Raw genomic sequence first — 20,869 nt, 5'->3', positions numbered from 1 at the left:
ATCCCAGCACTTTCAGAGGCTGAGGCGGGCGGATCACGAGGTCAGGAGATCGAGACCATCCTGGCTAACACGGTAAAACCCTGTCTCTACTAAAAATACAAAAAAATTAGCTGGGCGTGGTAGCAGGTGCCTAATCTAAGCTGGAAGTGGAAACAGGTAGTAATCCCACCTACTCAGGGGGCTGAGGCAGGAGAATGGCATGAACCCGGTAGGCGGAGCTTGCAGTGAGCCAAGATCGTGCCACTGCACTCCAGCCTGGGCAACAGAGCAAGACTCTGTCTCAAAAAAGAAAACAACAAAAAAAGCGTTTTTGAGAAGCGTGGCCATGGCCTCTGCACAAAGCACACAGAATCCTTCTCAGTCGGTCTGGAAGTGGGCCTGTCTGCAGAGAGAACACCCACACCTGAATTGCAATCATCAGTTAATCAGTGTCTCCATCTGATTTTCCCACAGTGGATCAAACCTGAATTATACTATCTGACCACAAGCTAAACATATAGAAATATCCTCAAACTACGTCTCTTCAAAGTTTGAAAAAAGGAGATTTTTAAACTCCCATCCTAGAAATTGTTTAACCCACAATTATGATTTAAAAGTGTGTAGTGCTGTGTCGGATGTGAAGAATTTCTTCTTATAAAAAGTCGGTGCTCTTTAATTTTTTAGATGTATCAGAAAATGGAGCAATAATGTACCAATTTTATTCTCCAAAGCAAACCTGAGCAGGTTCGAGTGACATAAATAGTAGGCAAACCATCTCGACATGATGACTGCTTGTTTGAATTTAAATAGCCTACTTTGAAGAACTAGCCATTTCAATGATAAATGAAGGATGTGTATATTAAATAAATTAAACAGACTATTTCAGTCTTTGCACATGAATGATCTGAAATATTGGCCCGGGCAGGTCCCGTGGCTCTGTCATTCTATCCCATGCATATTCACAGAATGAACAAAGCCATGTTCCTCAGTCCTCAGCTCACTGCTGAATTCTTAGGATGTTGAGGGCACAGGCAGGAACTTTTCTGTCTGTATGTGCAGAAGATACTAGGTTTTCCCTAAATGGTCTTAGATGAAGCCTGATCCAAAGTGATTCCTGCCAATTCATCAGTAACACCCTACTGAAAATGTACAAAAGGTCCCAAAGGTTCTGCCTTAGAAGAGAGATAGTACAGGGGATGGGAGGTCCCCATGGCAACACCACAAGCCAAGCCAGCAAGCAGCACACTCTGTTCCCAGGACAGATGTCCCACCAAGCAGCTGCTGCCGCCACCTCACCTGGCCTTCACATTCCCCCCAAGGGGGCAGAACTGTCATTCTCAGACAGGTTAAGGGACCTGCCCCAAGTCCACAGATCCATAGCAGATCACCGGGAAATGTTGAGAAAGCCCCAATCCCTTCCCTGAAACAAGGCTCACCCATACCTAGGGTCCACACCCTGCATGGTGGGCTGGGGGGACAGGGCCCAGGCTGGTCACAGAATCAGGCCCTGCACATCCCAGTGCTTGGGTCTGCTGGCCCCACCACCCTGGAAGTTGCTCTCTTCTGAAGTTCACGACATGCCCTGGTACCAAGGGTGCTGGCAGAAGACCAGCCTGTCATGGGGCATAGGCGCCCAGCCAGGACTCCCGGGAACTACCTACAGCTAAAGCAATCACCCATGCTATGTGAGGACAGCTCAGAGCTACATGATGTCTCCTCCGAGGGGATGCTATGCTGACCCCGTTTCTCACAAAGCATTCCAATAAAGGGAGAGGACTTCATTTTTATTTGCCCAGTAGCTGGTTTCTGCAGGGTAGGTGGGAGGGGTGCCCATGGCCACCCCACCCCTGAGCACTCACAGGCCAGGGAGGTGGCGCTGGTCGGCAACGTAGGTGGCAGGAGGTGCTGGTCAGCCTCCGGCTCCTCAGGCTCTGGTGGCCCAGGCTGCCCAGCCTGTGCATGGTAGGTCACCTGGACCTGCAGGGGCACCGGCGGACCCCTGGCCTTGTCCGGGCTGCCCACATCCTGCTGCTCCTTCGGCTGCAGCGCGGGCCAGATCCTCTCCCGCCGCCACTGGATCAAAGCCACGCGGTCACGGATGGACTTGGCCACGATCTTGACGTCACTCTCATGGAAGAATCCAGACTCAATCTGTAAAGGCAGTCATGTTGTCAGCATTGCTGGGGATCAGCCCTCGCCGGCCCACACCCCTTACCTAAAGTGCTTTCCCATCACTGGCTCATCCACGCAGGACACACTCGCCATCCCATTGCCACTGAGTGTAAAATCCGCGGGGACAGCTCAGAGATGGCACGGCAGGGGTTTGCCAGGCAAGGCAAAGAAAGACCACCACCACGCAGGCCTGACCTGCCTCCCACAGAGTCCACAGCAAGAGCAAAGCAGACCAGCCCCTCAACCGGACCCGAGGGCTCCCTCAGCTCCCGGCCCCCCCAGGGCTGGTGGCAGACAGGAAGGGGCTCCTGATTGTCTCCATGCTCAGAAGTGGTGACAAGGAGCTTTGGAGCTAGCACTTTCCTGAAACGTCTCTGAGTCTAGGGCTGCCCAAAGATGGGGGAACAGGGCCACACCCGAGTTGCGGATGGAGGAAGGACATGCGTTTTGTAATTAGGGACCACTAAGGTATGCACTGATGCCTGGCAAGTTTTAAAGCTGATTTACCAAGCACAGCCTTGACAGCATTTGTAAGAGAGCCCCAAGGTCTCCAGGAAACATCATGAGCTCGCCAAGAATATTCATGGAATAACTACCTTCTTTCTTCTGATAAAAGAGATCCCTTTTGAAGGGGCTGCTCTTGCTAGGCTGCAGCTGTAGTAACCACAAACACATGAAAACACAGGAGAACAAAGATTCCAGATCCACCCGCACTTCCCCTCCCTTCCTGAGCACCTCAGTCCGAAAGGCGCTAGGTCAGGCTGGACCAGCCAGGCCTCCGCAGTAGGGCGGAGGTGCCCGTGCAGGAGGGCATCCTGGCTTCGGGGCAGTGCCAGGCACAGAGGGAGTCACAGCTGTCGGGGAGGGGAGGTGGTGACAGCACCAATGGAGGCCAGCGACCCCGCAAAAGTGACCAAACAAGAAAATATATTAGGGATAGTGGACGCCAGGCTCCTCAGGTGTGGAGAGGCAGAAATTTTCAACAGGAACCTTTTTGCCAGGTGGGAATTGGAGCTGTTGGTGTGAAGCGCACAACAGACGTGAATAAACACAGACAGACTGCACAGGCAGGCTCGCGACACCTTCGTGGTGTAAATGTACAGACGCATGTGTACTTGTGAACTGAGTTCATCAGGAGGGCCTGGGAGCAACAACACCCACAGCAAGGAGCACACAGAGCTCGGCCAGGACAGGAACGCAGCGCGGCTCTAAGAGGCGGCAGCTCAAGGCTGGCCAGGAGAAGGATAGGATGAGCTTGATAGTGAGGACGTGCTCAGAGTGACAGGGACGTGCAAAACGGCACGGGAGCCCGTGCTGAGGGCCTCCCACTGGCAAATCTGGGGCATTTTGAGCATCAAAATGAACAGTGACACGATGACGGTTTAAAGGACGTGTCCACAGACTCTGACATGCATTTTGCATATGGGGGTGGCAGGAGGGGTGAGGTGTCACTGCTGGTATCAGGTGGGGGGCGGCGGGTAGGTGTGGCCTCTCTATCTCCATCTCTCCCTCCCTCTGTTTCTCCTCTGTGGCTCCCTCACCCAGTCTCTTTGCCTCCCTTTCCTGTGGATCATCTGCTCTAGGAGAAGCCATGTCACAAATGACCCTATGCAGAGCCCCTCCTGGCAGGGAACTGAGTTCTGAGGCAGGGTCTGAGACTGCAGCCCTGGCCAACACGCGATCCCATCTCACTGGGGCCCTAAGCCAAGGCACCTGATCCCTGACCTCCAAGGTTGTGGCCGGGGCGTTTTGAGTGACTCACCAGGCAGCAATGGGACAGCTCAATCCATGGAGCAGGACCCATTGAGTAAAACAGAAAACCACGAGGCCACAGAGAGGTAGAGAAATAAGTGGGAAGATTGGTGACAAATAAGATATTTACAGTGTCCAAACATTCTCCATGAGACACGTACAGTTGCGAAAGGTGAGAGGAGCTCAACTTAGAGAAGCCACAGGCGCCCTGCACCAAGCTGAGAGCCAGCATCTGCCTAACTGGCGGGTGAAGCCGTGCACCCCTGGGAAACGCATGCAAACTCAGCCCCTTCCATGAGATTCCCGTGGAGATGCAAGACCCGACTGTGACCCACCCACAGAGGGACACCTGAGCCCGTCCCGAGGGACAGGAATGGAAGTCAGGCGAGGAAAGGGGCCCAGAGGCCTTGTGATGGTGTCACTGGGACAACTGGGGACCTGAGTGGCCTGAGGATAGGAGGATGGGCCTGAGGATTGACGGTACTTCCGGATGCAAGAAAGTGCCCTAGTTTCAGGAAGCAGACATGAAAGCATTCAGGGCTTCAGGGGAACCAGGTCAGCCACTTAGTCTCAAATGGTTCATGGAAAATAAATGGTTCTTTGTAGTGTCCTTGCAATTTTTCAGTAAGTTTGTGATTATTCAAAAATCTTTGTTTCAAAAGACAATTTTTTTCCACAGAATGATGTTCCCTAACAGAAACAGCCCTGGTCAGTCTCCCCTGATTCAGAAGAGACATGAGTGGGGCGGGGGAGGGGGGCCAGTGAGGTGGGACAGAAGCTCACGGCTCAGTCAGTGGGACCCATCTACACTCAGGGTCGCCACTGGCCCCAAACCAGCCCCAAGGCCACTCAGCAGCAGGGCAGCCCAGCTGGGAAGGAGGAGAAACCAGGCACCAGGTTCTCTTCTGGCTCAGAGTCCAGAGTGGACTTTTTTCTAGGGAGCCCCAGAGAACAAGCTCCAACCCTGGGGGGTCACAGGGAGGCCGAGGCAGGTGTCCCTGTCACTGGCACCCAGGGGCAGGTATGCACAGCTGGCCAGACCTGCTTGGCCCTGGCCTTTGCTCCTAGTGAGAATGTGGGTGAGGCCATTCCTAAGGCTCCACGTAGCCTCGGGGTCATATCCAGGACGTGGCCCTGCCCTTGCCCACCTCAGCCCAGATACGTGACCAGAGGCTGCCAAGGCCACGTCCTCCTGCTGCCATTACTATTTGCTGCTGGCGCCACAGCCCACAGCCCATTTTCCCTTGCGACTCTGTCTTCATCATCAACCCCAGCCTTCCTCTCTAAAGTGTTTCTTCTATTTTTTTTTCCCAAACAGGAAAACATTTAGCCATGGTGAGTGCCACACAGGCGCATCGCATTATCGGGAGAGTATGAAGGTGGAGGGGAGGGCTGGCTGGGAATCCCCTTGGGGGTCGACTCCCAGAGTCCCTTACTGATTGAAGCTGGCCCAGGCCCCACAGAGTCCGCTATTTCCTCTGTCTCTCCCTGGGGAGCTCCATCTGGCCCCTTCCATCCGCCGAGTGGAACTTGCTGAGAGGTGACTTCAGGAGAAGGAGAGCTCTGCCCCATCTGCATTCTCTCCCACCCTCGGGGTCCTTCCAGAAGAAAGTCTCATCTGGATTCCAGAACATCTCTACGGCCTAACACCTGCTAATCTCAGGGACTTTTGTTTGTTTGAGACACGTTCTCGCTCTGCCACCCAGGCTAGAAATCATGCAGCGGGATACGGCTCACGGCAAAGGCCTCCTAAGCTCAAGCAATCCTCCTGCCTTGGCCTCCCAAAGTGCTGGGATGACAGGCGTGGGTGACTGCACCCAGCCTAATCTCAGATTTTAGGAACAAGAGCAGCCTCAGAGCCAGGTGCTAGGGTCTCTCTAGCCGCAGCAGATATACCAACATCAAGCTGTTTTCACTGCATCACGGCGAGGCCCCTCCAGTCTAGGATCCATGGCAGGGCTGGTGTCAGGACCCCAGGGAGGCCAGTGACGGACTCTGGTGTCTGAAATGGGCGGGAAGGAGTAGTGAGAGGTTAGAACCTGGAAAGGCCCCATAGGGACCCAGTGTCAACCTGCTGGGGCACACAAGCTTTTCCTGGGGAGTGAGTCCCAAGGTAGGAGCATGTTGCTTCCAGCTGCTGTCAGGCGGCTCTTGAGGTCCTGCCTTCCCTGTTCTTAGCAGAGCGGGGCAGGTGCTGTTTATTGTTGTGCTTTAGCTGAGCACAGGTCGTGGCCCTTCTTCTTGGATGCTCTATTTCACGGGTGACGTGTCTCACAATGAAAAAAATGTAAAAGATGCAGAAGCAGGGGTGAAGTTGCTGGGGCCAAGGGGCCTCTGCTGTGAACTGATGCAGGAACACAGCCCCAGAGTTCAGTCAATTGCCAGGGACAGGGACCTGTGTGGTGACGGGCGCAGGAGGCTGTAGGTTGAAGGGACAGCTGCATCCACAACGACCCTGCAGGAGGGTGGGGGCAGGGAGGCCGAGTCTCCGTGTGGATGAAAAGCAGGGAGGAGTCGCAGTCTTGGGAGGCTCCTCCCGCTTGCCTGTCTTGGGAGCTGCTAGACAAGGCCCAGGGCAGGTTCTGGGCTTTGCCACCTTAGGACAGAACCCAAGACAGGCAAGGAGGCCATGAGGTCTGGTGGAGGCAGTAATACTGCTCTGGTAGAATCCTGGGCCCCTCCCCAGGCTGCACCACCCATGTTGGAATTGGCGCTCGCTAAGTGGGCTCTGATGTCCCCTCTGCCACTCAGCTGTCGCTGTAGCACTTGGCCTCCTGACACGGCTCCCCAGTCCCTCATACCCTGTCCCCCCAGCACTGACCAAGCATAACCACATTCGTGGAAGGAACAAGAGCGCCTCGTTCTCCTGCCCTTCCTGAGGCTGTCACCACATCAAAACCAGGTCATCCCAATGTCCTCCTATCCTTGCCCTTGGCCCAGACCTCAGCATCGGGACAGAGGTAACTCCCTGCAAGGTCAGAGCCAGCACAGCTGCCCCAGGACGTTCCTCATCCTCATGTGTGTGTGAGACTCCCACAGGTCATCCTCATCCTCCCTCGAGGCCATCTTCTGTCCTCTCAAAACCTCAGCCATCCCACTGAGCGGCCAGCCAGGTGCCTCCAGAAAGATGTTCTTGGCCCGCAGCCACCATCCCAATCCTCAGCTTACACAATGTACACAGCCTGTGCAGCATCTCACTCGGCACTTGCTATTTGCAATGAATGTGTGAAGGGACAGCTATACTACATCAGCAGAGAAATGGTGCACCTGAAGTCACAGGATAGATGTGCTGGTAATTATCTGAATGTAATTCACAGCAAACTTGAAGCAATTCAATTTGAAAAAATGTACCTCTGTGCACCACATGGTCACGAAGAGCCATGAAAGATCCTCCAGGAAGCAAAGAGCTCATCGATCCCATTAGATCTGCTCATAGCAGAGGCTTCTGTGTTTGGGTCAGGGATGTGACCAGAGATAAGCCAGATGAGAGTGGGCCAGGTGGGGACACAGGTGGCCACTTTGCAGCATCTGCAGTGATGGTGCAGCCAGCTTGCAGGAGCCCCACAGGGAAGCCAGCCTGGGCGCCACCCCACAATGGGACGCTGTAGCCATCCTCACTGTGCTATCACAGCCCAGGACATGGGCCACTACGCAGGGGAAAGCAGAGCCCCGGCCCGAGGCACTGGCAGCCTGAGGAGGCGTCTCCTCCAGTCCAAGTCCCAGGCACTGAGGCCCTGCACTCAGGTCCACACCAGGAGCACCCCATCCTACAGCTGTGGAGAGGCCAGGAGCAGCAGGAAGCGTGCCAAGACCCCAGCAGGACCTTAGCTCAAGTAGCCCAAAGCCCTCAGCCACACAGCCAGCCCCAGGAGCAGCCCGGTTCCACCTGCTTCCTTCCTCAGGGGTCACGGCTGCAGGAAGTCCAGCTGAGAGACTGCTGCTCCCTGCACTGACCTCACGGCGTAACCTACACCATGTGGCCCACTGAATCCCTTATGCACCACATACCAGTGCCCCCATGGACAAGGAGCTGCCGGGAGGAGCAGAGTCTGTGACAAACACGCAGCTCACTGCACCCCAGGGTTCCTGGCTCCGAGGGCCCACGCACCTTCCATGGTATCGCCAAGCCTCAGTTTCCACACCCGAATCAGACCTCCGCAGGACCTTCTGGAGCAGCCGCCCCTCCCACCTCTCTGCAACCCCCATCCAGGTGTGATCCACTTCCCTTTACTGAGACCCAGCCCGGCCTGGAGAATTGAAGCTTGGGAAGAATCATCAGCCTGGAACTGGTGACTGATGGACATTTTCAACAGACATGATGTATTCAGTAAAAAGCTTATTCAAAAGAAAGAAAAAACGGCAAGCACCTTTGTGGTCAGGACACATGAACCGAGGGCTCTCCACCATGAACACATCAGATTTATTTCTGCTCAGGTGTTCACTGCAAATGCGCAACTTTCTTACCACGCAATACTAACTGCCTTCTTCCTAGCCTCTCGTTCCCACTGGTCTTCCCCTTTGTGACTTTCTTTTCACCTGTTCCAGTGCAGACATTCCTGTCCTTCGTATCAAGTTGTCTGACTTAATGTCAACGTTTGTTCATGTTTTGTAACCAACAACAAAGACATTTCTGTCTGTCTCTAGGCCCTGCACGAGGGTTCTCAGGCAGCAGTGTTGGCCCTGGGGCCCTCCCAGGCCAGGCTCTCACCACTTTCCCTCTCTAGCGTCCACTGCCCAATGCCCAGCAAACATGCCCTATCCCTGCAGGGGTGTCACCAAAGTCTGCTTGTCCAAGAACTTCTAACAGCCCCCGGCCCAGGGCAGCAGTGCCCCATAGAACATTCCAGGCCAGAAACGTCCTGCACCGTGCAAGACAAGAACCACTAACCACACTTGGTACCGAGCACTTGAAATATGGCCAGTGGGACTGAGAACGTGGATTTTAAATTTTAATTAATTTATATTTTAATAGCACATGTGGGCAGTGGCGATTTTACTGGATGGCACAGACCTGAGAATCAAGTCAGAATAATCTAGATCTGTCCTACCTGCTGCACCTGTCCCCACACCCCACACAATTCCCATTCCATCACTGACCCCCTGGCATCGTCACCATGGCCTCTCCTCCTACCACTGCACCTGGACCACTCCCACTCCTTTCTGCCTGTGCCTGTGGCCCTGTCTCTTCTGCCTCTCATTCCAGCCGGCTCAGCGCCCCCTCCAATGAGGCCCCGATGACACCCCAGCACAAAGGGGCACTTCTGCTGCCAGCCCCAACCCACTCCTCATCCACAGAGCTGAAGATGATGAGAGGAGCAGGAGGAAAAGAAGAGGCGGAAAGGTACACCCGACCCACCTTTCTAGGTGGAAAAGTCCCAGGTTCCGGAAACCCAATATAACAGCGCTCCCAAACAAAAGGAAAGGCAAAGATCCCAAACCCAAAGCCACCACACTGACACAAAGTCAGCAAGAGTCCAGCAAAGCAAGTAAGGCCTTTCTGACAAGTCAGAGGTCCTGGGTTGCTCTCTGCACACCCACCCTGAATTCCTGCACTGCACTGGCTCGGAGCTGCTAATCCCCTGGGTGCTGTGTTCTTGAGGGGACTCCCACTTAGGCCACCCCTGTGCAGACCCTAGGCAGATGTGGCCAGGCCGTGAGACCTCAGCTGCCCACACCTGCCTGGACGGCACCGCCGCACCCACTGGCCTTGCAGTCCCCTCCGGAGCAAGCCCCCTCAGCCCACTTTTGTTCTCAACCTTGGAAGCCGCGAGCTGCCAACACCTGCACCCACCACACCCCATCTGAGTCCCGCTTACCATCTCTTGGGCCACTTCATCCGGCGTCTCCTTCTCCAGGTCGAAGGTGAACTCTATGGCTCCATTGTCCTTGGGCTTTCCCTTCAGTTTCTTGGGGTCTTCCACCCAGAGCCTCAGGGCGATGGTGGACTTCCTGCCGTGGTCCTCCTCCGCGAGCTCAACCCTCACGCCCGTGTCCTCTGCGAAGAAGGCGTGGCTCAGCAGGTCTTTGATCTCGTACCTGGAGGGAGAGCGGCTGACAGGCAGAGGCATGGGCGCCAGGGCCTCCATGCCCAGGCTCCTGTGGCCACGTGCACCAGGGTAAGGACAAGCATACCTGCAGGCGCCTGAGGCCAGGCCTCATGTCTCAGCACTCCCAGGGGTGAAGAAAAGATTTCAGTGAATCCAGTCTTACTATTAACACATAGTGTTTTAAGACTTCCTTTATTCCCCCTCATTATAAAAAAAAACATGCTCATAAAAGATTCAATGATACAAAAGAGGATCTGGAAAAACATTAGGCCTCCCATTATGCAAATACAGCCCCTGTGGATGTGATAACCAGCTTTCAATTGTCAGAAGACACAACTGAAACATTTTAGTGTTTAGTCCTGGGTAGGTCTAAAATGGACACAGAAGCGGAGCCCTCACACTCTGAGCTCCCTGCACCCAGTGCCATGAAGCAGTGACCTTGTCAAGGGGGCTTCCTTCAGGACGCTGGCCAGATGACAGGGAGCAGGGCAGAGGGCGAGCTGGAGAAGAGTGAGGACCTGCAGAACCAGGGGGCCCCAGCCAGACCCAGCCTCGAAGGCTCTTTGCAGGGATCCGGGAGGGCAGGCCACAGGTTGTTGCCATGGTGACCACTTCGGGGCTCTGCAGGGCTTGGCCACCCAAAGAAGCCTCCCTAACTACTAACCTATAACTCCCTTTACCCTATAACTGCAACCACACAGCACGTACTCTTCGGGGCCTGGCTTCCTCTGTGTGTGCTCCAGAGTCACCTGTGCGGTTTCGGGTATCCGCAGTCCGTCTCTGCTTACTGCTGTGGGGTGTCACGTCAGATGGTGGGTGTACTCCAGTGTGAGGGGGAGGGAAAGCTAAGGAAGCACCCCCAGCCTTCCACCTGACCAACAGGGAAGGACAGGCCCTGCTTGGAGGTGGGGAGCTGGCTTTGTGGAGCGGTTCCAGGCCTGCTGTTTTTGAGAAGGGTCAAACAACCAGGTCCATGAAATACACATCAGGGCTCAAAAGGGAGGCCCACACCTAGAGCCCTTGGTGCGGGGATGTTCTTCAAGGCATGGGAGTCATGCAGAGAGGAGCAGAGGGGCTGGGGAAGCCCCAGGCGCTCAGCCACTACAGGCTGGGTCCTGGAGGAGCGGCCAGCCAAGGACAGGACTGTCTCCAAAGCCAAGGAGGGAGTTTTCCCCAAAGCCAAGGAGTGGGTTCCCAGATGGCCGACAAGGACGTGAGGGCCTGGCCTCCTGGCCTGGTGTCACCCACAAGCACCCAGGGCCGACATGATCACCAGCCCCTGCTAACGTGCCCCAGACACCCTGGCCTGAGCCTGCCTGTCTTGAAGTCCTCTCATCAAGAACACAGCTCTCAATGCCAGCTGGAATGAGTGCAGCTGGAGATGGACCCCAGAACCCAAGGCCCTTTAGGGGAACTCACCTTTCCTCCTTGTTTTTGCAGATACACTCCCCAATAATCTCCTTGATTTCGGGATCGTGCACTTTCTCAAAGCTGGCCGGCTTGATACCCTGACAGGGAGAGAGCAGAGTTACCTGACCTGACCGGCCACTGGAAGGCGAGGCCTCCACCACAGTGGGAGGAACTCCCACGCCCAGCCATGGCAGGACACAGGCATTGGACTTAACCTGCACAAACTACTAGAAAACTGGGCAAAATATGCGAAACGGATGACAGGGCAGCGCCAAACGCAGGCTCTGGGAGAAAGGGACACAATCCCCCATGGCCCCAGCTCACTGCCCAGAGCAGTTCACAGACCAGGCACCATAACCCAGCAGAGCCCTGCGGCCCCACTGAGTTGAGGGGTACAGCTGAGTTCAGGGAGGCTGAGGAGGCCACAGGCAGAGTTCCAGAAAGAAGAGAACACACAGCAAAAAAAAAGAGCCCCAAGTATCTGCACCTGGGTCCCCTCCAGCCTTTGCTGAGGACCAGACCACAAAACCACATGTGCATTGTCAATGCCACAGGGCCAGGTGAAGAACCACAGGGAGCTGCAGGCAGGGCAATTCGCAGAGTTCACACAGGTCAGGATGTGTACAATGTACAGCATCCAATCAAAAATTACTAGAAATGCTGAGATGTAAGAAAATGTGACCCACAACCCTGCAGAAAAGCCAGCCAACAGAAAGAGACCTACAAATGAGAGGGGCTGCAACTTGTAGACAAGCAGGTTAAAACTCTGTACAGATACATACAAGTAGTAAAGGAAAATGAACATAAAAAATGAGAGATAAAAACAGAACCAAATAGAACTCGAGATGAAAAGCCCATCTGAATTGAACGCTTCACCGCAGCAGACTGACAGCAGATTATACACTGTAGAAAAAAGACGAGTGAACCTGAAGATGTGGTGCAGCAGAGGAAGATGGTCACTGAGGCTCTATTCTGTTCATTTCAGAATCTGAAATGCTACCAAGGTCACATATGCACATGACATCCATAAAACTGGAATCCCAAAAAGGACAAGGGGACATAAAAAAAAGACTTGAAGAAATAATGGCTTAAAATTTCACAACTTTGATGGAAACTCTACGCCCATAGATGGAGCAAGATAAAGCAGAGCTGGGAATAAATTGGAGAATTCTGTGAAACCGCTGCAATTCCCTTCCAAGTCTCCCCTCCCCACTGCTTGAAGCCAGGAGCCTGATCTCCTACCATTCAGAACCTTCTTGGGTCACCCTACGTCTGTCAAAGCCACCATCACCCCAGCCACAATACACTGCACATCTCCACCTCAGCTGCAGAATTTGACACTGGGGTTAACACCTCAAATGCAGCAGCCAGTCTCTGGAACGGTGTTGATCAGAGCTTCACCAAACCTCCCAACCACAAGGGCCCCTGTGCCAGGAGGCTAGCAGAGGCAGTGCCATGATGCAGTGGATGGGACGCCTCCCACAGAGCCGGGCCTTTCTAACCACACCTGGGCTTCCTCCCCACACCTCCTCCTTGAGGGTGCAGGAGCACTATTTGTGGTCACTGCTGCTGGCCAAGGGCCAGGCCATGCGGCTTTGTTGCAGGGGGGTGCAGGTGGCAGCCTGAGGGACAGTGGCTCCTCGCCCAGCCAATGGCTGTGCACGAAGGGAGCAGAGGGCAAGCCCTGCAACCCGACTCAAACCTCAGAAGCAGCAGGGTGGGGCCAGGTGCTGCTTGCAATATGCTAGGTTGTTTTGTGTTGAAAGTGGAGTAAGACAGCGTATGAGGAACTAATTTTTAAAAATTTTAAACACAATGAGGGTACCAACTATCACACTCCTCCTCCTTCAACACGATTTAGCCTTCAAAAGCTTCACCTGACTCTTAATATAGAGAACATAAAGCATAAGTTTTCCCAAGGTCAGGGAGGAGGGTGGGGACAGGCCCACCTGCCCTGGGTGCTGGAGTCCGCAGCCTGGGGCAGACACAGGAGTGAAGAACCTAAGGGGCTCTGCCCAGTAGTGTACACCCCCAGGGTCGAGGAGCACCACCAGCCCCTGGGATGGCTTCGGGACAGACCACCATCCACCCTCCACAGTGAACCCAGGGGCCCTCCCATCCCACACCAGCACCCCAAGGCCTGGCAAATGGAGCTCTTGACCTCTGGAGTGCCCCACTTCCTCCTGCTGCAGACCATCCCTGCCTCCCTGGAGGGCCGCTGCACACAGCCAGCAGGTCCCCACTCCTTCCAGGACCCATGGAAAACTGTGCACCTGTCTGTGAAGTTTCTGACCCAGGCCCACAGGTGAGTCAAGGACTCTGTCTGCCCTCCCACTTCCTCAGGGGCACACAGGAGGGGCTCAGAACAACCAAGTGACTGATGATTTACAACAACCAAGGGACAGAAATGCAGGTAATCTGCAAGGAGGGCTCAGGATGGAGGGATGGGTCAGGGTAAGGCTGCACAACTGCTGAGGACCACAGCCCCTGGTGCACCTGCAGAAGTGGCCATGGCCCCGCAAAGCAGCACTGAGGGGCAGCGCGGCCCCACCCAGTCAGGTGGCACGTGGAGACAGCAGGGACTGCAGGGATCAGGGCAGCCTGGGCCCTCAGTGCGGATGCTGCGTGTCAGGGACAGCTCTGCAGGCCCCTGGGCTTCACAACAAGACGGACGGTGCAGAAAACAGGCACAGAAAGAATCAGCCCGGCCATTCCACTTCCAGATGTTTTGTTTGCATTCCCTCCACCCAGCGGGGCCACCACAGAGGGAGGATAAGACAGATCTGTTTATGCAGCTGAAGCCGTCCAATTAAAGAAAAAAATCACAGCGACAGCAAAACAGGGATTAATGTTCCTAGCTGCCTAGCGCTGACGATGGCCTAGAGACACACTTGGTGTAGGGGTGACTGGTTTAGCTGAAAAAGGAATCAAACCATTGTTTCAAAATAAAGAAGATAGGAAAACAGGCAGCCGTGGGCGGCCCAGAGTGTGAGCACTGGGGATGGGTGGCCTAGGCAAGCCTCCAGGCAGGGGGCTATGGTGAAGCTGCAGCCTCTCTGAGCCTCAGTTTCCCCACCGTCCCTGCTGTGAGAGCGACAACCTCCATGGCTAAGCACTGCCCACAGTGCCCCATGCACCACCATCACTTCAGGTAGGAGACCTTGAGTGACCACCCCGCTACTAAGCCTCAGTTTCCCCCTCTGTAAAATGGCCAATCTCCTCAGTTTCCTCCTCTGTAAAATGGCCAAACTCCTTACACAGCTGCCAGGATGGCTTTACAGAGGCACATGGAGCCCAGCCCAGGGCACGGCCCAAGGCCTCTGTGTCCATATTAATTAACCAAGGGGCCAGGTGGACTCACACAGGTGACCTTGCGGTAGATCTGGGCCGCGTTCTGGCACTCCGAGTAGGGGTACTCTGAGGTGGCCATCTCCAGCATGCACATCCCAAAGGCATAGACGTCCACGGACTCGTCGTAGTGCTCCTCGTACATCTCGGGCGCCATGAACTCCGGAGTACCTGTGCCCGGGAGCAACAGACGCAGCGGTCAGCTGGCCACGGGCCCAGGAAGAGCTGGAGCCAGTGTCCCGGGAGCTTTGGCTGCCCAGAGCCCCATGTACCCTCCACATTCCATGGCACACTCAGAACACTTGGACCCCAGGGCCAGCCCTGCCCCTCACTTGGGACACAGGTGTGGTTCCAAAAGTTCCACCTGGAACCACAGGAGTCCAGGGTTAGAAATCAGGTGACAGAGCCATCCCCTGCTCATAAGCTGGGAGACTATGACTCCCCAGGGGATGGGGTCTGGGCCTGGAAGGAGGCAAAACCCTGAGCACACCCTCGCCTACGGACACTATGATCCTGCCACAGGCTTGGCCGCAGCCACATTCAGACACCCTAGAGCAGAAAGAACTTGGGTTGCTACAAAGCTACCTAAAGCCGCAAAACCCCTACATGTCCCAAAGCAGGGAAAGGCTGGGTACACTCAGCCCAACCCTACAAGTGTCACGCAGCATGTACAACAATCAGCATCACTGAAGACAGTGTCCCTGAATGGGGGTGGGGTAAAAAATGGTACCCACCTGACAGAACCACAGAGTTGCTAAGATGGGAACTGCATGTGGCTCTTAAACACAAGAGATGCAAAAACAGTGTCTTCACTGAATTTTGAAGGACATGGCAAAGCTATGATAGGCTGAGCAAAATGAGCATGAGGCTAGACGTGCTGGCTGGCCTCGCCTATGCAAAACCAAACTCCCAGGGCAAGATGATGTCTGCAGGGGGTGAGGGCTGATTTTTCTTTTACTTATATTGGTCTGGGGTCTCTCTATTCTCTATAATAAGCTTTTGCTTTCATAATACAGCAACTGTAAAGGCCTTTTTATTAAAATAAGTCCAGCTGCGTGTCTGTCACTCTGAATGCAAAGAAAGGGGACTAGAGACTTCAGTACGGCTGCTTTTAACGTCTAGATATTTGTCGACTTTGGAAGGTCTTCAAAATGTTCTAGTTTCTTTTTAAAAGCTCATGCTAAATAATTAGTGCGTTTTAAAAGTACGTGTTTTGTTTACCCGTCATTTCAATTTAAAATGTGTTACTTTTTTTTTTTGAGATGGAATCTCACTCTGTCCCCCAGGCTGGAGTGCAATGGCGTGATCTCGACTCACTGCAACCTCCACCTCCCAGGTTCAAGCAATTCTTCAGCCTCCCAAGTAGCTGGGACTACAAGCATCCACTGCCATGCCCAGCTAATTTTTTTGTATTTTTAGTAGAGATGGGGTTTCACCACGTTGGTCAGGCTGTTCTTGAACTCCTGACCTTAAATGATCCGCCTGCCTCGGCCTCCCAAAGTGCTGGGATTACAGGCGTGAGCCACCGTGCCTGGCCACTCTTTTTTAAAGTTAACATTTTGGATAAAAATTGGGACAAGAATATGGTTTAGGTTTCAGTCTTAGGCACACAGAACTCTGGAAGAACCCATGAGAAACAACAGGAGCTGAATGGAGGGGCCTGGCACTGGGAACTTTTATTCTTTTGGGTTTTTTAACCACATGATTATACTGAAAATTTGCTGCACTAGCAATTTTTTTTTTTTTTTTTTTTTTTTGAGACAGGATCGTGCTCTGTCGCCCAGGCTTGAGTGCAGTGGCATGAACACAGCTCACTGCAACCTCGACCTCCCAGTCTCAAGCAGTCCTCCCACTTCAGCCTCCCAAGTAGCTGGGACCACAGGTGTTCACCACGCCGCGCTAATTTCTTTTTCTTTCTTTTCTTTCTCTCTTTTTCTCTCTCTCTCTCTTTCCTTCCTTCCCGTTTCCTTTTTTTTTTTTTTGTAGAGACAGGGGTCTCACTACATTGCCTAGGCTAGCCCCGAACTCCTGAGCTTAAGCAATTCTCCTGCTTCAGCCTCATTCTGTAGGAGCCTGAGCAGCTGAGGACACTCCTGGTTGCGGCCTCTCTAACCAAAGCTTCCTGGACTCCAGCTGAGCAAAAGCTGGGGTGATGAGGGACAGCCCACAGAGCTGGGCAACTACGCGGGTCACAAGGTCTCCCCACTGTGCCTGCTGGAAACACCTGGCCTTCATCTCGACCTGATCCAGCAACTCGAAACCTGGTTTCCAAGAAGGCAAAGAGCCGCCCAGGCAGAGGAAGCCGAGGGGCTCTGCCGGGGCGGCCGCTTCACAGTGGGCTGTGCTTCTTCTTCCAGGAGTGTTCACTCCTGAGTGGGAGATCCCAAGCCTCCCTCTTGCCACCCGACTGCACCCGGGGTTTGAGACCTGGGTTCCTACCACTTCCGAGGCCAAATTTGCAAAATCTGCCCAGAAAGTACACAGAGCTCAAAGCCCTGGGCATGGGCTCTCCACAGTCCTGGGCCCCTGCTCTCAGCCCCTCCAGGAGGGAGTAGAGACCCTCACCTATATGCCCATTTCACAGATGGAGAAACTGAACCCTGGGTCAGCCCCTACGCTCCACCACTCAGCTCCCCCAGAATGCCAGAGGCTTTGTGTCCACAGGGCCACCCCCAGGCAGCCACCTTGCCCCAGATGTCACATTCTGAACACACTTCCCAAACCAAAGCAGCTCTGGAGTCTCATTTTCCCCACACCTGCCAAGTTCTGTCCTCAAACATGCAGCAGAACTAAGAATTCACAAAGCCCCAAGATCGACTGCTCACTGTCCTGCCCTCACATTGGGGGCACACTGGGTCTTCATTAACATGGGGGAGCCTCTCCCAATCTGATCCGATAGGGTCCCATCTGGGCTTCCTGAGCCCTGACCCACGCTGCTTGCCCTGCACATGTTGCAGCTTTCCCATCATCCTGGCCCCAGAAACAGCTGCTCCACAGCCACCCAAGCATTCTTTTCAAAGCCCGTGGAGGTCCCCACCCAGGACCAGTGGACACTTCACACCCACTGTGCCAGGAGCACACCTGGGGCCAGGTACATGGCACAACGCAGACCCCTGGTCTCTGCAAAGAAGCTCCAGGCCAGCTGCCCCTAGGGGCGAGGGCATCTCGCCCCAAAAGAAGGCTGGGAAGGCTTCTCACAGGAGGGGCGCTGCTCTGAGGCCTGAAATGCCCAACAAACTGAATTAATTCCTCGGCGCCCTGCTCCTATCCTGTGCACAACGCCTGCTCTGTGCCCCGCCCCGCAGGTATGTGGATTCCCCAGATACTCCAAGTTCTCACTTCCTTGGGCCTCACAGCCTGGGGTGGCACCTCCCTGCCCACTGAGAGCTCCAGCGTCACTGGCCACAAACCTCCCAAGTTCCTCTGTGGTCAGGGCAGCTTCCCTCTCCCGAGTGCCCACAGTGCCCACACACACCACGAGCATCGGCACCCAGCCCACCTCCCCTGCTAGACAATCAGAGCTGGCACCCAAGCCACAGCCACGGAGGGAACACAAAGACCATCTGGGGCCAGAGTTGGACAAGGCAGGGGCAGCAGGGGAGGGAGGGAGCCAAGTCAGCTGTCCCAGCCCAAGTGGCCCAGGAATCCAACGAGTGGGCAGGCCCTCCAGCTGAGCTACAAAAGGCTTGGCGGGGTAGCCCAGACACCCCAGCCCGAGGCTCCCGCACCCAGACGCTCCTCCCACTGGGTCTCCTGCACCAGGTCTGAACAAAACTGGATGCTTGCCAGCCCTCAATGCTGCCCAGCTTCTCATGCGCTCCCAGGGCCTGGGGAGGAAAAGCAGGTTTACCTATCACACTTTTGGCAAATGATGCTCTTTTGAGAGTGGCCAGGCCCAAGTCGCCAATCTTCACAGACCCAGTCGGTCCGGTGATAAAAATATTGTCACATTTCAGGTCTCGGTGGATGATGGGCGGCGTCCTTGTGTGCAGGAACAGCAGGCCCTTCAGGATCTGCCGGCACCAGCTGCGGAGAACCTTGGGCTTCATCACCTTGAACCGCTTCAGGTACCTGCAGGGGTTCACGGGCACAGCTCACCAAGCAGCTCGCCGGCAGCGGCCCCCTAGCAAAGCCCCCACCTAACACTGCTCAGGCCTAGTACAAAGTCCATTCCCGTGCACACAGCACACACCTGTGACGGGTAGTGAAGGAGACGGAAGGGCTGGACAGTTTCGCCCTGGGCAGGACCCTGAGCAGGCAGCCGGCTGGGCTCACGACCCTCTTGCTCCCCTCATGCCAAGGACCTGGCTACTAAAGCTCATACTAAGCTCCATCTTGACCTCACTGAGAGATGGTGCCAGGCTGACTTGTAAGTTGCCCAAGGCAGGACGGAGTCCCAGCCAGCAGATGCTCAGGTGAAGGGGCGAGGGTTATGAAAGCCCAGGGCCCGTCAGAACCACAGGGGCCAGGTGGGGCTCTCTCTGCCACTGGCCACCTGTGTGGCCTGCCCTGAGCTGTGCTGTGGGAGGAGGTGGGTGGGTGAAGCTGAGAAAAGGGCTCTCCTCTTGCAGTGCATCCACCTATGAGGGAAACTGCCTGGCTGAGGGGCACCGAGGCTTGGCCCAAGGCTGCAGGTTCCAACGGTTGAAATGGACCCAGCATACAGCACCAGGCGGGGAGCCCTCATCCCCACAGTGCAGACCGGGGCTTTAGTGAGCAGCAACAGGCTGACGTGGCCACCCCACTCCCAAGCCCTCACTAACCACCTTCACGTCCTTGGAATCCCACAGTCCCCACTGTGCACCCTGCCCAGCCTGCATCCTGAGCCTGAGGATGTGCCAGGCTGGCTCCCAGGCGGAAACAGAACCCCAGCCAGAAACAAGGCCCAGACACCACAGGCAGATCAACCATCTCCCTGGGAAGTAAACCACCTCCTGGCATCCCACGCAGGAAAGAGGAGACAGCCTCCCACAGGCACCAGCCAGGACCACCCCAGCAGCCCAAGACCTCACCCCCAGCTATGGTGGCCCTGTACCCATGCCAGGACCCGCCCCAGCCCTCAGGAAGTGGAGCTTACGTCTTCAGCGTCCCTGAGGTCATCAGCTCGGTCACCAGCACAATGCACCGCTTGCCCTTAGCACTAGACTCCCAGAAGTCGTAGAAGCGCACGATGTTGGGGTGCTGCAGGCCTTTCAGCATCTCAGCCTCTTCCTTGAACCGCTGCCGCTCCAGCTTGGTGAGCTTCCGGTCCTAGAGGGCAAGAGACATGCTAAGTGGGCAAGAGACGAGACACAGAAGGGGACGCACATCCCAGCGGCGCCACGCAGTAGGACCAGCCCTTCCCATACCCAAAGGCAGCTGAGTGGCTACGACAGAAGGGCACGCAGACACTGGCACCACAACTGCTGACTCCTTAGCCCCCACAACCGTGGACATAGCCCCCAAAAAGGGACCTCAGCAAAAAGACACCCTAGGAAGCCGAAGAGGTCTCACAAATCCACACAGCCACACTTGAGCACTTTTTCCAAAAATACACCTCTGAGGCCTTTGCCTCCTCCACAATCACTCACTTTCTGTGTGTTTGTGAAAAGAATGCATCATCAGTTTACTTCTAATGTATACACAACTCAAAAGAAGTGCTCACGGCCCAGTGGATTAGAACAGAGAAGACGTGGACAGGTGAATGAGATAAGAGCTGAGAATGGAGGGAAAAGAAAAGCCCCAGTAGAGCCAAACTGACCAGCCAGCAGCCCAGAGGGCAGCTCAGGCCCTCCTGTGCAGGAGGACACAGCAGACACCTCCCCAGACCCTTGGGCCACTGTGTCTGCACAAGCCAGCAGAACCAATCACTGACCTAAGTTTAAAACAGAAAACAGCAAACAAATGCCACCATCATCACCTGGGAACCCTGGTCAGGTGCATGCCCCACACGCCCGCTCTGCCCACCATCCCACAAGGGGACCACCAACCCCAGGCACCACATTCAAACACCCCTCAGCACTGGTCAAACTCCCGCCGCCTGCCCAACCTCCGCCTCTCCCCTCTGACTCCCACCACCCCGTCTGAGCTCACCCATCCCTCGCCACCCTGTCTCCCACCTCATCCCTCACTGCAGTCCCCCTGGATCCTGGCCCTTCCCTTCCCCCAAATACTTCAATAGA

General features: G+C 55.0%; 1 protein-coding gene across 1 annotated transcript in view; it reads right to left on the bottom strand.

Annotated features, from left to right (window-relative positions):
• The window catches only part of WNK2 (WNK lysine deficient protein kinase 2), a 133,213-nt gene that overhangs the window by 68,808 nt on the left and 43,536 nt on the right, over positions 1–20,869 (bottom strand). The window contains 6 exon segments of the mRNA XM_058445448.1: positions 1,839–2,130; positions 9,720–9,939; positions 11,370–11,458; positions 14,722–14,879; positions 18,559–18,779; positions 19,786–19,958. Coding sequence (XP_058301431.1) covers positions 1,839–2,130; positions 9,720–9,939; positions 11,370–11,458; positions 14,722–14,879; positions 18,559–18,779; positions 19,786–19,958 — 1,153 coding nt within the window.

Source organism: Hylobates moloch, unplaced genomic scaffold (assembly GCF_009828535.3).
Source record: "Hylobates moloch isolate HMO894 unplaced genomic scaffold, HMol_V3 SCAFFOLD_10, whole genome shotgun sequence".
NCBI classification, from domain to species: Eukaryota; Metazoa; Chordata; class Mammalia; order Primates; family Hylobatidae; genus Hylobates; species Hylobates moloch.
Note: the sequence above shows the minus strand (reverse complement) of the source record. Positions and strands in the feature narration are given on the sequence as shown.